This window comes from Cherax quadricarinatus, chromosome 6 (assembly GCF_038502225.1).
Source record: "Cherax quadricarinatus isolate ZL_2023a chromosome 6, ASM3850222v1, whole genome shotgun sequence".
Taxonomy (NCBI): domain Eukaryota; kingdom Metazoa; phylum Arthropoda; class Malacostraca; order Decapoda; family Parastacidae; genus Cherax; species Cherax quadricarinatus.
Genome location: NC_091297.1, coordinates 20,823,395 through 20,840,554, shown reverse-complemented (window position 1 = coordinate 20,840,554; position 17,160 = coordinate 20,823,395). Strand labels below are relative to the sequence as shown.

Sequence of the window (17,160 nt, the reverse complement as noted above, 5' to 3'; positions counted from 1 at the left end):
TCTTGTTCCTCATCCTCATATCCGACATATCAAGGATGTCAGCCACAGCACCGTGTCTTCCTTTGCAGATGACACCCGAATCTGCATGACAGTGTCTTCCATTGCAGACACTGCAAGGCTCCAGGCGGACATCAACCAAATCTTTCAGTGGGCTGCAGAAAACAATATGAAGTTCAACGATGAGAAATTTCAATTACTCAGATATGGTAAACATGAGGAAATTAAATCTTCATCAGAGTACAAAACAAATTCTGGCCACAAAATAGAGCGAAACACCAACGTCAAAGACCTGGGAGTGATCATGTCGGAGGAGCTCACCTTCAAGGACCATAACATTGTATCAATCGCATCTGCTAGAAAAATGACAGGATGGATAATGAGAACCTTCAAAACTAGGGAGGCCAAGCCCATGATGACACTCTTCAGGTCACTTGTTCTATCTAGGCTGGAATATTGCTGCACACTAACAGCACCTTTCAAGGCAGGTGAAATTGCTGATCTAGAAAATGTACAGAGAACCTTCACGGTGCGCATAACGGAGATAAAGCACCTCAATTACTGGGAGCGCTTGAGGTTCCTAAACCTGTATTCCCTGGAACGCAGGCGGGAGAGATACATGATTATATACACCTGGAAAATCCTAGAGGGACTAGTACCGAACTTGCACACGAAAATCACTCACTACGAAAGCAAAAGACTTGGCAGACGATGCAACATCCCCCCAATGAAAAGCAGGGGTGTCACTAGCACGTTAAGAGACCATACAATAAGTGTCAGGGGCCCGAGACTGCTCAACTGCCTCCCAGCATACATAAGGGGGATTACCAACAGACCCCTGGCAGTCTTCAAGCTGGCACTGGACAAGCACCTAAAGTCGGTTCCTGACCAGCCGGGCTGTGGCTCGTACGTTGGTTTGCGTGCAGCCAGCAGCAACAGCCTGGTTGATCAGGCTCTGATCCACCAGGAGGCCTGGTCACAGACCGGGCCGCGGGGGCGTTGACCCCCGGAACTCTCTCCAGGTAAACAGGGAGCAAAGTCAGGATATTTCTCCAGAATGGTCTGTAATATACCACTGTGGATAAAATACTTTGCCATTTCTTGAACATTTCTGAGTGAGTTGTCTCTAAATTCATTAATCTGATCGCACTCCAGTACATAATGACGCAAGGTGTGACAATAGCCCATCTGGCAAAGTTTACATTTCGTTTGGTCTACATCTGGTGGTGGTGATTTAACCTGCCAAAGATACCTGTAACCCAGCCGGAGCCGGGAGGTAGTGACATCCAAGAGTCTGCTTATTTTGTTGGATGCATCATAGACATGTGGCTCCTCCTGCATGATAGAATGATGATAGATGGACTGACTTGTGTCAATCTCCCTGAGTCTTAAGTCAATAAAATTCAGTTGAAGTTCTTTTCGTATTATTGTTCTCAAACTGCTATGTGGCATCGGAGGGAGACCAGGAGTGGCTTAAGTTTTTCCAAACACTTCCGTTGGGTGCTAGCGACCACAAATCAATTACATTTAGAATTGAATGGAAGTATGATAGTAGGGATAACTCAGTAACAGTCCCAGATTTTCGCTTAGCAGATTACGATGGGCTTAGAGAACACTTATCATCTGTTGACTGGGGTAACGAAGAGAGCTATCAATTTGACAGTTTTCTGAACACAATACATGCTGCTCAAGGAACGTTTATCCCTTATAAGGAAATTAGATCAAATAGAAATGACCCAAAATGGATGAATAATAGGCTGAAATATCTACTAGGGCATAAGAAAGGAATTTATAGGCGTATCAAAAGAGGCGAGGGTCATCTTATGAATCAGTATATTGACATTAAGAGGGACATTAAAAAGGGGATAAGAAAAGCTAAAAGGGACTATGAAATTAAAGTTGCTAGGGATTCTAAAACTAATCCAAAAAGTTTTTTCCAGGTATATAGAACAAAAGTCAGAGATAAGATAGGTCCCCTTAAAAATAACTATGGGCATCTTACTGACAAAGAGAATGAAATGTGCTCGATTTTAAATAATTATTTTCTCTCGGTTTTTACACAGGAAGACACAAATAATATTCCGGTAATTAATTTTTATAGTGGATCAGAAGAAGATAAATTATGTAACATCACAGTCACTAGTGAAATGGTTGTGAAGCAGATAGACCGACTGAAGCAAAATAAGTCACCGGGTCCTGATGAGGTTTTTTCAAGGGTTCTTAAGGAATGCAAAATGAAAGTCTGTGAACCATTAACTAATATTTTTAATTTATCTCTTCAAACAGGTGTAGTGTCTGATATGTGGAAGATGGCTAATGTAGTTCCTATTTTTAAAACAGGGGACAAGTCGTTACCGTCAAATTACCGCCCAATAAGCCTGACCTCAATTGTAGGCAAGTTGCTAGAGTCAATTATAGCTGAGATTATAAGAACCCATCTCGATAAGCATAGCTTGATTAATGATACTCAGCATGGATTCACAAGAGGCCGGTCTTGTCTAACTAATTTATTAACTTTCTTCAGTAAAGCTTTTGAGGCTGTTAACCACGATAAAGAATTTGATATTGTTTACTTAGATTTTAGTAAGGCATTTGATAGAGTTCCGCACCAAAGACTGTTGAAAGTAGCAGCTCATGGCATTGGGGGAAGGGTGCTCTCGTGGATCGAGTCATGGCTCACAGACAGGAAGCAGAGAGTGTCCATAAATGGGGTTAAATCCGAGTGGGGATCAGTAACAAGTGGCGTTCCACAGGGATCAGTCTTGGGCCCGTTGTTGTTTATAATATATATCAATGATCTTGATGAAGGAATTGCTAGTGATATGAGCAAATTCGCCGATGACACGAAGATAGGTAGGATAATTGATTCAAACGTAGATGTTAGGGAACTTCAGGAGGATTTAGACAAACTCTACTCTTGGTCAGAAAAGTGGCAGATGCAGTTCAATGTAGATAAATGCAAGGTTCTGAAGCTCGGGAGTGTCCATAACCCTAGCACTTATAAGTTAAATAATGTAGAACTTAGCCATACAGATTGCGAAAAGGACTTGGGGGTTATGGTAAGCAGCAACCTTAAACCAAGACAGCAATGTCTAAGCGTACGTAATAAGGCAAATAGATTACTGGGATTTATATCAAGAAGTGTAAGCAACAGAAGTCCAGAGGTCATACTGCAGCTTTATACATCATTAGTAAGGCCTCACCTAGATTATGCAGCTCAATTCTGGTCTCCATATTACAGAATGGACATAAATTCGTTAGAAAACATTCAGCGTAGGATGACTAAATTAATACATAGCATTAGAAATCTTCCTTATGAAGAAAGATTGAAGACTCTTAAGTTACATTCACTTGTTAGACGAAGAATGAGGGGAGACCTGATCGAAGTGTATAAGTGGAAGATAGGTATTAATAAAGGGGATATTAACAAGGTCTTGAGGATATCTCTCCAAGAGAGAACCCGCAGTAATGGATTTAAATTAGATAAGTTTAGATTTAGAAAGGACATAGGAAAGTATTGGTTTGGAAATAGGGTAGTTGATGAGTGGAACAGTCTTCCTAGTTGGGTTATTGAGGCTAGGACTTTGGGTAGTTTCAAATTTAGGTTGGATAAGTACATGAGTGGAAGGGGTTGGATTTGAGTGGGACTTGCACATCGGAGCTTGTTTCTTGGGTGGCATTGAAAATTGGGTTGGGCAAATGTTTTGTTAGTGGGATGAATTGTAAAGGACCTGCCTAGTATGGGCCAACAGGCCTGCTGCAGTGTTCCTCCTTTCTTATGTTCTTATGTTCTTATGTACTGTAAACAATATATGGTGGCCACCTTCCAATGTGATTATTTGTATGAATGCAATGACGAGGTTCATACAGGTAACCTTAAAAATTCCCACACAGTTATTACACTGACAAATTTTCCTACACGAACACTAAACATAATGGACACAATCCTGGCTATAAGACGCATCAGCCATCAATGAAGTCATCGAGAAGGGGCAGACTCAAAGCATATTTAACGGGAATCAAAATTACACGCTATTTAACACATAACACTGATACACATGCGCATGTAAATAGTTCATAACCATTGTAACTTGTTCAGCTATCGAAACTTTGGGGCCCAGTCCCTGGACCCATTATGTACCTCTGTAATCCTTTGACTACCGCCCACAGGATGGGTATGGGATGCATAATAAACATATTAAACACATGCACCTACACAGCTGAATTTCACTATCCACCGTCCTTGAATTAGAAAACACATTTTGGGAGTTTGAAGCCTAGCCACTGAGAGTTTTGGAAGTTATATCAGAGTCATTCCAGAATGCTGGGAATGGTGCAACAACTTTAGTCAGAGGGCAGTTGTTCAAAGAATCTTAGTCTAGTTACCGTACATAAGAGTTGAAAAATTGAAGCCGATCGGACATGATCTTTCTGTGTTACGAGGACGATCAAAACGAAAAAATTGGTGGAAGTAAAAAAAATCTGGTAACCATTTAAAGGACCCCTTCGTAATAATAATAATAATAATAATAATAATAATAATAATAATAATAATAATAATAATAATAATAATAATAATAAAATTATTATTATTATTATTATTATTATTATTATTATTATTATTATTATTATTATTATTATTATTATTATTATTATTATCGTCATCATCATTATCTGTAGGATGATTTGCTCTAACTCTCTTGTAGACTCAATGAGCGACAAATACACTTCCTACCCTCGTCACCTGAGGGGCAAGCTTCACCTGTGTGTCAGGAGTGAGCGATAAATACACTTCCTACCCTCGTCACCTGAGGGGCAAGCTTCACCTGTGTGTCAGGAGTGAGCGATAAATACACTTCCTACCCTCGTCACCTGAGGGGCAAGCTTCACCTGTGTGTCAGGAGTGAGCGATAAATACACTTCCTACCCTCGTCACCTGAGGGGCAAGCTTCACCTGTGTGTCAGGAGTGAGCGATAAATACACTTCCTACCCTCGTCACCTGAGGGGCAAGCTTCACCTGTGTGTCAGGAGTGAGCGATAAATACACTTCCTACCCTCGTCACCTGAGTGATGGGTGTAGGAAGAGTATTCACTCTGAGTTGGGAGATTTCAGTAAGACAATGAGGATATCATCAGTTATTCCAGTAAGGGTTCATCAGCTAGGACAGCTTCAAAGCTTTCCTTCCAGCAGAGCTGAAGTTACAGTCACTCGGGAATTACCATCTCTCAGGACAACCTATCACATACACAGCAGAAATGTAACTTTTGTGAAGATACACATCCTTTCCCGTCACCTGCATGATGACAGCTCACCTGCATGATGACAGCTCACCTGCATGATGACAGCTCACCTGCATGATGACAGCTCACCTGCATGATGGTGATGCCGGTGTTAGAAGAGGAGGACATTCTAGCCATCACCAAGCGAGGCTCCGTCTCTGGTGATCCTGGACACACGACGTTCACCTCCTCCTTGTGCACCACCCCGGCGTACACCTGTTGTGCACATGTGACCTCTCACTACTCAGTAATGTGACCTCTTACTACTCAATAATGTGACCTCTGAATACTTAGTAATGTGACCTCTTACTACTAAGTAATGTGACCTCTGAATACTTAGTAATGTGACCTCTTACTAAGTAATGTGACCTCTGAATACTCAGTAATGTGACCTCTGAATACTCAGTAATGTGACCTCCGAATACTCAGTAATGTGACCTCTGAATACTCAGTAAGTAATGTGACCAATTACTACTCAGTAATGTGACCTCTGAATATTAAGAAATGTGACCTCTTACGACTCAGTAATGTGACCAATTACTACTCAGTAATGTGACCTCTGAATACTCAGTAATGTGACCTCTGAATACTCAGTAATGTGACCAATTACTACTTAGTAATGAGACCTCTGAATGCTCAGTAATGTGACCTCTGAATACTCAGTAATGTGACCTCTGAATACTCAGTAATGTGACCTCTGAATACTCAGTAATGTGACGAATTACTATTCAGTAATGTGACCTCTGAATACTCAGTAATGTGACCAATTACTACTCAGTAATGTGACCTCTGAATATTCAGTAATGTGACCTCTGAATACTTAGTAATATGACCTCTAAATACTCAGTAATGTGACCTCTTACTACTCAGCAATGTGATCTCTCACTACTCAGTAATGTGACCTCATACTACTCCGTAATGTGACCTCTGAATACTCAGTAATGTGACCTCTCACTACTCGGTAATGTGACCTCTCACTACTCGGTAATATGACCTCTTACTACTCGGTAATGCACCTGTACTTTGAGTGCTGACCTATACTTAACTCTGTGAAGAAGTGTCTTGTTTGCTCCCGTGGACTGAACCAAGATGCCCTCCATCGAGCAACTTTACCAGCAACTTAAGGAAGAATTGAGGGCAGCGAAGATGGAGATACGGCGATTGACCGAGGAAAACAAGAGGATTCGTAGTAGTCCTCCTGTTTCGAGTCCTCAGGTCAAGAAGGGATCGTGGTCAGTGGCTGGACAGCAGGGGACGACGAAGTTGACGATCAAGAAGACGAATGGAAAGCCAGAAACGATGAAGAAGAAAGAGACTGCTGTGGAAACTCCCGTGGAAACCTCCAACGCATTCTCGGTGCTACCCGACGAATGTGAGTCTACTACTGGGATCGTCACGACGAACGACAACAAGGAAGGTAAGAATATTGTTGTTGTTGGGGATAGCCAGGTTAGATACATGGATAGGGCATTCTGCTTGAAGGACAGGAGTAGGAGACAAAGGGTATGCTTTCCTGGGGCTGGGATGGAGGACATTGTTAGCCGGCTTGACAACATCATGAACGGTAATGGGATCAATCCTATTATTTGCCTCAGTGCTGGAGGCAATGATGTAGGCAAGCGTAGAAGTGAGGATTTAGTTAGAAAGTTCAGGACAGCTATAGACATGATTAGGAAGAAGGGGGGGCGCCCTGTTATATGTGGCATTTTGCCAAGAAGAGGTGTTGGTAATGAATGGTTGTCCAGAGCAATTGGTGTCAATTGCTGGCTGGACAAATACTGTAAGGAAAATGCGGTGACATTCATTGACAACTGGGACCTCTTCTATGGCAGAAATGACATGTATGCCAGGGATGGGGTTCACTTATCTAGGTGTGGGGTGGGAGCACTGGCCAACGCAGTGGAGGGAGCTGTTAGGTCTTTAAACTAGGAATAGTTAGTGGTATGGGTTTCTGCGGGAAAACTGTGAAGTCTCAGGGTAGTAATATGAGTACTAGGAGAACTAGTAATAGGCAAAATGAGGTGGATATCGGAAAGCCAGTGGCACTAATTGACAAGGACAGTAATAGGTTTAGTGGAATAACAGAAAGGAGCAGGAATGATAAAGAGAAAGGAGGGTCCTTAAGTATATATTACACAAATAGTCGCAGTGCTAGGAATAAGATGGACGAGTTGAGACTAGTTGCTAGTGCAGGTAACATAGATGTATTTGCCATTACTGAGACGTGGTTTAATTCAAAAAGTCGGGACATGCCTGCAGAATGTCACATTCAGGGTTTCAAATTGTTCCAAGTAGATAGAAGTATCGGGAAGGGGGGTGGGGTGGCATTGTATGTCCGAGATCGCTTGAACTGTTGCATTAAAACGGGTATTAAGTCTGAAGTAACACATACAGAGTCTGTTTGGATAGAATTTTCAGAGGGGCATGAAAAATTAACTTTAGGTGTGATATACCGTCCCCCAAATTTAGATAGGGACCAGGGAAGACTACTATGGGAGGAAATTGTTAGGGCCACAAGGCACGATAATGTAGTAATTCTAGGAGACTTTAACTTTAGTCATATTGATTGGAATTTCTTGACTGGGAATTTAGAATCATACGACTTCTTAGAAGTAGTTCAGGATTGTTTTCTGAAGCAGTTTGTGACAGAACCTACAAGGGGTAATAACCTGCTTGACTTAGTTCTGGCAAACAATGAATCCCTTGTTAATAATTTAGAAGTTTCAGAAGAACTGGGTGCTAGCGACCACAAATCAATTACATTTAGAATTGAATGGAAGTATGATAGTAGGGATAACTCAGTAACAGTCCCAGATTTTCGCTTAGCAGATTACGATGGGCTTAGAGAACACTTATCATCTGTTGACTGGGGTAACGAAGAGAGCTATCAATATGACAGTTTTCTGAACACAATACATGCTGCTCAAAGAACATTTATCCCTTATAAAGAAATTAGATCAAATAGAAATGACCCAAAATGGATGAATAATAGGCTGAAATATCTACTAGGGCATAAGAAAGGAATTTATAGGCGTATCAAAAGAGGCGAGGGTCATCTTATGAATCAGTATATTGACACTAAGAGGGACATTAAAAAGGGGATAAGAAAAGCTAAAAGGGACTATGAAATTAAAGTTGCTAGGGATTCTAAAACTAACCCAAAAAGTTTTTTCCAGGTATATAGAACAAAAGTCAGAGATAAGATAGGTCCCCTTAAAAATAACTATGGGCATCTTACTGACAAAGAGAATGAAATGTGCTCGATTTTAAATAATTATTTTCTCTCGGTTTTTACACAGGAAGACACTAATAATATTCCGGTAATTAATTTTTATAGTGGATCAGAAGAAGATAAATTATGTAACATCACAGTCACTAGTGAAATGGTTGTGAAGCAGATAGACAGACTGAAGCAAAATAAGTCACCGGGTCCTGATGAGGTTTTTTCAAGGGTTCTAAAGGAATGCAAAATGGAAGTCTGTGAACCATTAACTAATATTTTTAATTTATCTCTTCAAACAGGTGCAGTGTCTGATATGTGGAAGATGGCTAATGTAATTCCTATTTTTAAAACAGGGGACAAGTCGTTACCGTCAAATTACCGCCCAATAAGCCTGACCTCAATTGTAGGCAAATTACTAGAGTCAATTATAGCTGAGATTATAAGAAGCCATCTCGATAAGCATAGCTTGATTAATGATACTCAGCATGGATTCACAAGAGGCCGGTCTTGTCTAACTAATTTATTAACTTTCTTCAGTAAAGCTTTTGAGGCTGTTGACCACGACAAAGAATTTGATATTATTTACTTAGATTTTAGTAAGGCATTTGATAGAGTTCCGCACCAAAGACTGTTGAAGAAAGTAGCAGCTCATGGCATTGGGGGAAGGGTGCTCTCGTGGATCGAATCATGGCTCACAGACAGGAAGCAAAGAGTGTCCATAAATGGGGTTAAATCCGAGTGGGGATCAGTAACAAGTGGCGTTCCACAGGGATCAGTCTTGGGCCCGTTGTTGTTTATAATATATATCAATGATCTTGATGAAGGAATTACTAGTGATATGAGCAAATTCGCTGATGACACGAAGATAGGTAGGATAATTGATTCAAACGTAGATGTTAGGGAACTTCAGGAGGATTTAGACAAACTCTACTCTTGGTCAGAAAAGTGGCAGATGCAGTTCAATGTAGATAAATGCAAGGTTCTGAAGCTCGGGAGTGTCCATAACCCTAGCACTTATAAGTTAAATAATGTAGAACTTAACCATACAGATTGCGAAAAGGACTTGGGGGTTATGGTAAGCAGCAACCTTAAACCAAGACAGCAATGCCTAAGCGTACGTAATAAGGCAAATAGATTACTGGGATTTATATCAAGAAGTGTAAGCAACAGAAGTCCAGAGGTCATACTGCAGCTTTATACATCATTAGTAAGGCCTCACCTAGATTATGCAGCTCAATTCTGGTCTCCATATTACAGAATGGACATAAATTCGTTAGAAAACATTCAGCGTAGGATGACTAAATTAATACATAGCATTAGAAATCTTCCTTATGAAGAAAGATTGAAGACTCTTAAGTTACATTCACTTGTTAGACGAAGAATGAGGGGAGACCTGATCGAAGTGTATAAGTGGAAGATAGGTATTAATAAAGGGGATATTAACAAGGTCTTGAGGATATCTCTCCAAGAGAGAACCCGCAGTAATGGATTTAAATTAGATAAGTTTAGATTTAGAAAGGACATAGGCAAGTATTGGTTTGGAAATAGGGTAGTTGATGAGTGGAACAGTCTACCTAGTTGGGTTATTGAGGCTAGGACTTTGGGTAGTTTCAAATTTAGGTTGGATAAGTACATGAGTGGGAGGGGTTGGATTTGAGTGGGACTTGCACATCAGAGCTTATTTCTTGGGTAGCATTGAAAATTGGGTGGGTCAAATGTTTGTTAGTGGGATGAATTGTAAAGGACCTGCCTAGTATGGGCCAACAGGCCTGCTGCAGTGTTCCTCCTTTCTTATGTTCTTATGTTCTTATGTTCTTAAGAACATAAGAACATAAGAATGTAGGAACACTGCAGAAGGCCTACTGGCCCATACGAGGCAGGTCCTTATCAAAACGACATCTACCTAAAGCTACTCAAGAAACAACTCCCGCACCCCCCAACACCAATCAAACCCAGCCCCTCCCGCTCATATATTTGTCCAGTCTCTTCTTAAAGCTACCCAAGGTCCTAGCCTCTATCACCCCACTGGGAAGACTGTTCCACGCATCTACAACTCTGTTAGAAAACCAGTACTTACCTATGTCCTTTCTAAATCTAAATTTATCCAACTTAAATCCATTATTCCTGGTTCTTACCTGGTTCGACACCCTCAGTACTTTATTAATGTCTCCCTTGTTTATGCCCGTCATCCACTTATACACTTCAATGATATCTCCCCTCATTCTACGCCTCTCCAGAGAGTGGAGATTTAAGGCTTTAAGTCTATCTTCATACGGGAGGTTCCTTACACAGTAAATCATTTTAGTCATTCTTCTCTGTATGTTCTCTAATGAGTCTATGTCCATCCTGTAGTAAGGGGACCAAAACTGAGCAGCATAATCTAAATGAGGCCTCACTAGTGATGTATAGAGCTGTAAAATAACTTTTGGACTTCTGTTACTTATACTTCTTGAGATAAATCCAAGTAATCTGTTGGCCTTGTTGCGCACACTGAGGCACTGCTGTCTTGGCTTTAGATTTCTGCTTACCATGACTCCCAAGTCTTTTTCACATTCTGTATGACCAAGCTCTACTTCACCTAGATTATAGCTTCGAGGGTTATTTTCATTACCAAGGGCAAGTACCTTACACTTATCCACATTAAACTTCATCTGCCATTTCTCAGACCAAGACATTAATTTGTTCAAATCGTCCTGGAGTTCATTGATATCCTCCTCAGAGTGAATTATACGGCCTATCTTTGTATCATCAGCAAACTTACTCATGTCACTAGTAATCCCTTCATCAAGGTCATTAATGTAAATTATGAACAAGAGAGGGCCTAAAACTGATCCTTGTGGAACGCCACTAGTGACTAATCCCCATTCAGATTTCACTCCATTAATGGTAACTCTCTGCTTTCTATTGGTAAGCCATGCCTCAATCCATGCTAGAACTTTACCTCCTATACCATGAGCTGCCACTTTTCTTAAGAGTCTCTTGTGAGGTACTCTGTCGAAGGCTTTACTAAAATCCAAATAAACAATATCATATTCCTTATCACTGTCAACTGCCTCAAATGTTCTATTGAAGAACGTCAGTAAGTTTGTCAGGCAGGAACGACCTCTCGTGAATCCATGCTGAGATTCATTTATCAAGTTATGCTCTTCAAGGTGACTTCTGATAATGTCAGCTATAATTGATTCTAATAACTTGCCCACTATAGATGTCAGGCTTATTGGACGGTAATTTGAAGGAGTGGACTTATCCCCTGATTTGAATATAGGAACCACATTAGCCATCTTCCACATCTCTGGCACAACACTGGTAAGGATGGACGCATTGAATACACTCGTTAATGGCTGACTAAGCTCCATCTTGCATTCCTTAAGTACCCTTGAAAACAACTCATCGGGTCCCGGGGACTTATTTTGTTTCAGTTTGTCTATCTGTTTAATAACCATGTCCCTCGTGACAGTAATATTAGTTAACTTAAATTCATCAGGAACTAAATAATTGTTAATTACTGGAATCTCATTTACATCTTCCTGTGTAAAAACTGACAAAAAATAGTCATTAAATAAGGAACACATTTCCAGTTCATTATCCGTCAGCTGTCCATTCCCAGATTTCAGAGGTCCTACTTTTTCCTTCACCTTCGTCCTATACACTTGAAAGAACCCCTTTGGATTAGTCTTTGATTCATTAGCAACTCTAATTTCATAGTCACGTTTAGCCTTTCTAATCGCCTTTTTTACTTCTCTTTTAAGCTGAACATATTGGTCAGTAAGGTTAACCTCTCCTCTTCTGATGCGCCTATAAATTCCCCTTTTCTCCCCTAATAGATGCTTTAGCCTCCTGTTAACCCATTTGGGATCGTTATTATTAGACCTAATTTCTCTCTGGGGAATGTATATACTCTGGGCACTGTGTACATTATTAAGAAAACAATCATAAAAGCAGATCCCTTCATATTCATAAGTATGATTATCGTCAATAAAATCATTAGCTAGATAACCCCAATCAAGATTAGACAGATGTTCCCTAAGTCCATTATAATCGGCAGAACGAAAATCGGGGATTTTTACTGTATTATCATTATTCTTGCATTCCCAATTAATGCTAAAGGTGATGGATTTGTGATCACTTGCGCCAAGCTCTTCAGTGATCTCCAGATTATTCACGAGTGTTTCCTTATTTGACAAGACTAGGTCTAGCAAATTATTACCCCTGGTAGGTTCAGTTACACTCTGTTTCAGAAAACAGTCCTGAACTGTTTCCATGAAGTCACTGGACTCTAGATTACCTGTCAAAGAATTCCAGTCAATTTGGCTAAAGTTAAAGTCCCCTACTATGACTACGTTACTGTGTCCAGAAGCCCTAACAATTTCGTCCCAAAGAAGTCTCCCTCTATCGTGATCCAAGCCTGGAGGTCGGTATATTACACCTAGAATTAGTTTTTCTTGACCCTCCACGAACTCTACCCAAACAGACTCTGTTACTGCTCCATCTATTTTTATACCTTTTTTTATGCAACAATTAATATTTTCTCGAACATACAATGCAACTCCTCCCCCCTTCCCATTACATCTATCCACATTGAATAACTTAAATCCCTGAATATTACACTCAGCAGTCATATCCCGACTCTTTAAATCATACCACGTTTCAGTTAATGCAATGATATCAAAGTTCCCAGCACATGCTACCAAACGTAGTTCATTAATTTTATTTCTTGCACTTCGACTGTTAGCATAAAATACCATCATATGTTTTTTCTTCTGCACATTTTTCCTATTCATCTTTGTTTTTACACAATTTCTGAAATTATCATTACCCAGAGTTACTCCATGACAGTTACTATTAAGATTCTTAATATCAGAGCATAAGTCAATATATCCATATTCATTATTAATCATTTCAAAACCCATACCTCTAACTAATCCTAGTTTAAAGTCCTAACAACCCCCTCAACTGAGTTAGCAAGAAAACCCACACCTGCCCTGGATAAGTGAACCCCATCCCTGGCATACATGTCATTTCGGCCATAGAAGTTGTCCCAGTTGTCAATGAATGGTACTGCATTATCCTTACAGTGTTTATCCAGCCAACAATTAATACCAATTGCTCTGGACAACCATTCATTACCAACACCTCTTCTTGGCAAAATGCCACATATAACAGGGCGCCCCCCCTTCTTCCTAATCATGTCTATAGCTGTCCTGAACTTTCTAACTAAATCCTCACTTCTACGCTTGCCTACATCATTGCCTCCAGCACTGAGGCAAATAATAGGATTGATCCCATTACCGTTCATGATGTTGTCAAGCCGGCTAACAATGTCCTCCATCCCAGCCCCAGGAAAGCATACCCTTTGTTTCCTACTCCTGTCCTTCAAGCAGAATGCCCTATCCATGTATCTAACCTGGCTATCCCCAACAACAACAATATTCTTACCTTCCTTGTTGTCGTTCGTCGTGACGATCCCAGTAGTAGACTCACATTCGTCAGGTAGCACCGAGAATGCGTTGGAGGTTTCCACGGGAGTTTCCACAGCAGTTTCTTTCTTCTTCATCGTTTCTGGCTTTCCATTCGTCTTCTTGATCGTCAACTTCGTCGTCCCCTGCTGTCCAACCACTGACCACGATCCCTTCTTGACCTGAGGACTCGAAACAGGAGGACTACTACGAATCCTCTTGTTTTCCTCGGTCAATCGCCGTATCTCCATCTTCGCTGCCCTCAATTCTTCCTTAAGTTGCTGGTAAAGTTGCTCGATGGAGGGCATCTTGGTTCAGTCCACGGGAGCAAACAAGACACTTCTTCACAGAGTTAAGTACAGGTCAGCACTCAAAGTACAGGTCACCACTCAAGAGCACACAAACAGGTCTTCACTGAGCTAAGTACACGTCACCGGGAAAATCCTAGAGGGACTAGTACCGAACTTGCACACGAAAATCACTCACTACGAAAGCAAAAGACTTGGCAGACGATGCAACATCCCCCCAATGAAAAGCAGGGGTGTCACTAGCACGTTAAGAGACCATACAATAAGTGTCAGGGGCCCGAGACTGTTCAACTGCCTCCCTGCATACTTAAGGGGGATTACCAACAGACCCCTGGCAGTCTTCAAGCTGGCACTGGACAAGCACCTAAAGTCGGTTCCTGACCAGCCGGGCTGTGGCTCGTACGTTGGTTTGCGTGCAGCCAGCAGCAACAGCCTGGTTGATCAGGCTCTGATCCACCAGGAGGCCTGGTCACAGACCGGGCCGCGGGGGCGTTGACCCCCGGAACTCTCTCCAGGTAAACTCCAGTAATGTGACCTCTGAATACTCAGTAATGTGACCTCTAACTACTCACTAATGTGACCTCTCACTACTCAGTAATGTGATCTCTGAATACTCCGTAATGTGACCTCTCACTACTCAGTAATGTGACCTCTTACTACTCAGTAATGTGACCTCTGAATGCTCAGTAATGTGACCTCTCACTATTCGGTAATGTGACCTCTGAATACTCAGAAATGTGACCTCTCACCACTCGGTAATGTGACTTCTCACTACTCGGTAATGTGACCTCTCACTATTCGGTAATGTGACCTCTCACTACTCTATAACGTGATCTCTCACTACTCGGTAATGTGACCTCTCACTACTCGGTAATGTGACTTCTCACTACTCGGTAATGTGACCTCTTACTACTCGGTAATGTAACCTCTCACTAATCGGTGATGTGACCTGTCACTACTCGGTAATGTGACCTAGGAGTGCTCAGTAATGTGACCTCTGAATACTCAGTAATGTGACCTCTGAATGCTCAGTAATGTGACCTCTCACTACTCGGTAATGTGACCTCTCACTACTCAATAATGTGACCTCTCACTACTCGGTAATGTGACCTCTCACTACTCAATAATGTGACCTCTCACTACTCGGTAATGTGACCTCTCACTACTAGGTAATGTGACCTCACTACTAGGTAATGTGACCTCTCACTACTCGGTAATGTGACCTCACTACTAGGTAATGTGACCTCACATATATGAAAAAAATTATCAATAATATAAAAGTTTTTTTTTTAAATATCAAAATATAAATTTTAGTGTAGCTGTTTGTAGTAGTGTTTTGTTGTGTTTTATTGTAGATCGTCGCTAGAAGCTGCGTCAGGGAGCTGATTATCTAGCAGGGAGGGAGGGAGAGACGGAGGGAGGGAGGGAGGGAGGGAGGGAGGGAGGGAGGGAGGGACGGAGGGAGGGAGAGAGGGACGGAGGAAGAGAAGGACGGAGGGAGGGAGAGACGGAGGGAGGGAGAGACGGAGGGAGGGAGAGACGGAGGGAGGGAGGGAGTGAGTGAGGGAGGGAGTAAGGGAGGGAGAGACGGAGGGAGAGAGGGACGGAGGGAGGGAGAGAGGGAGGGAGGGAGGTAGGGAGGGAGGGAGAGAGGGAGGGAGGGAGGGACGGAGGGAGGGAGAGACGGAGGGAGGGAGGGAGGGAGGGAGGGAGGGAGGGAAGGAGGGAGAGAGGGACGGAGGGAGGGAGAGAGGGAGGGAGGGAGGTAGGGAGGGAGGGAGAGAGGGAGGGAGGGAGGGGAGAAGTGGGGGTTATAGAGAGGGAAATAAACAGAATAGGCAAGAAGAAGTTCACGTCTCCCCTTTCAATCAATCAATCAAGTTTATTCTCTATAAGGATTACAATGTGGGGTTTACAGATTTTGGTTATTGTGTGGTTTACTTGTAATAAAATACTAATTACAGAGGGGGCCACTAGGACACCTAGCATGGCTAGGCATTTCGGGCAAACTTAGATTAATTCTTAACCCTAAATTATTACAAATTATGGGGTAAGTTGACTAAATACTAAGTGACTAAATACTAGTTCAATTCAATTCAATTCAAGTTTATTCTCTATAAGGGTTACAATAAGGGGTTTACAGGTTTTGGGTATTGTGTGGTTTACATGTTATAAAATACTAATTACAGAGGGGGCCACTAGGACACCTAGCCTGGCTAGGCATTTCGAGCAGACTTAGATTAATTCTTAACATTAAATCCTTACAGATTATGGTATTAAGGCTAAGTGACTACATCATAATTTGTGAGTTTAGCAATGTGAATGCTTTTGTTTTGGCACAATACAAGGTGTCTATATTGGAGTTTCATAGGCAAACTTATGACTAGTTAGGATTTATTATTTTAAGATTAAGATTAGTATTTCTGGGTTTATAGTCAGTGGGTGAGTAAGTGTAATTGTGAACCACCAGGTGGTTATCATGTAGTTAGTTGTTGGGGTGTATCAGGGAGATAAGATGTTTTCTAACTGTAGTTTTGAAAGTGATGAATGTGTCTGCAGTTCTAGAGTTTTCAGGTAGGGTGTTCCAGATTTTAGAGCCTTTGAAATACATTGAATTTTTGTAAAGGTTTAGTCGAACACGGGGAATGTCATAGAGATGTTTGTCTGGTGTTATGCCTGTGGATCCTGTCACAACTATCAAGAAAGCATTTTAGGTCAAGGTTAATATTGGAATTTAAGGTCCTGTAAATATAGATTGCACAGTAGTAAGTGTGGATGTTCTGAACAGGGAGTAAGTTTAGATCTATGAAGAGTGGGGGGGGGGTGTTGCCAGGGATGGGATTTAGTAATTATTCTTACCGCAGCTTTTTGTTGGGTTATTATTGGCTTTAGGTG

General features: G+C 41.5%; 1 protein-coding gene across 2 annotated transcripts in view; it reads right to left on the bottom strand.

Annotated features, from left to right (window-relative positions):
• LOC128692564 (WD repeat-containing protein 54-like) overlaps window positions 1–17,160 on the bottom strand; it is a 66,252-nt gene that overhangs the window by 32,690 nt on the left and 16,402 nt on the right. For both annotated transcript variants that reach the window (XM_070080881.1, XM_070080884.1), the window contains exon 3: window positions 5,369–5,494. In XM_070080881.1, coding sequence (XP_069936982.1) covers window positions 5,369–5,494 — 126 coding nt within the window. The remainder of the gene's footprint in view (window positions 1–5,368; window positions 5,495–17,160) is intronic.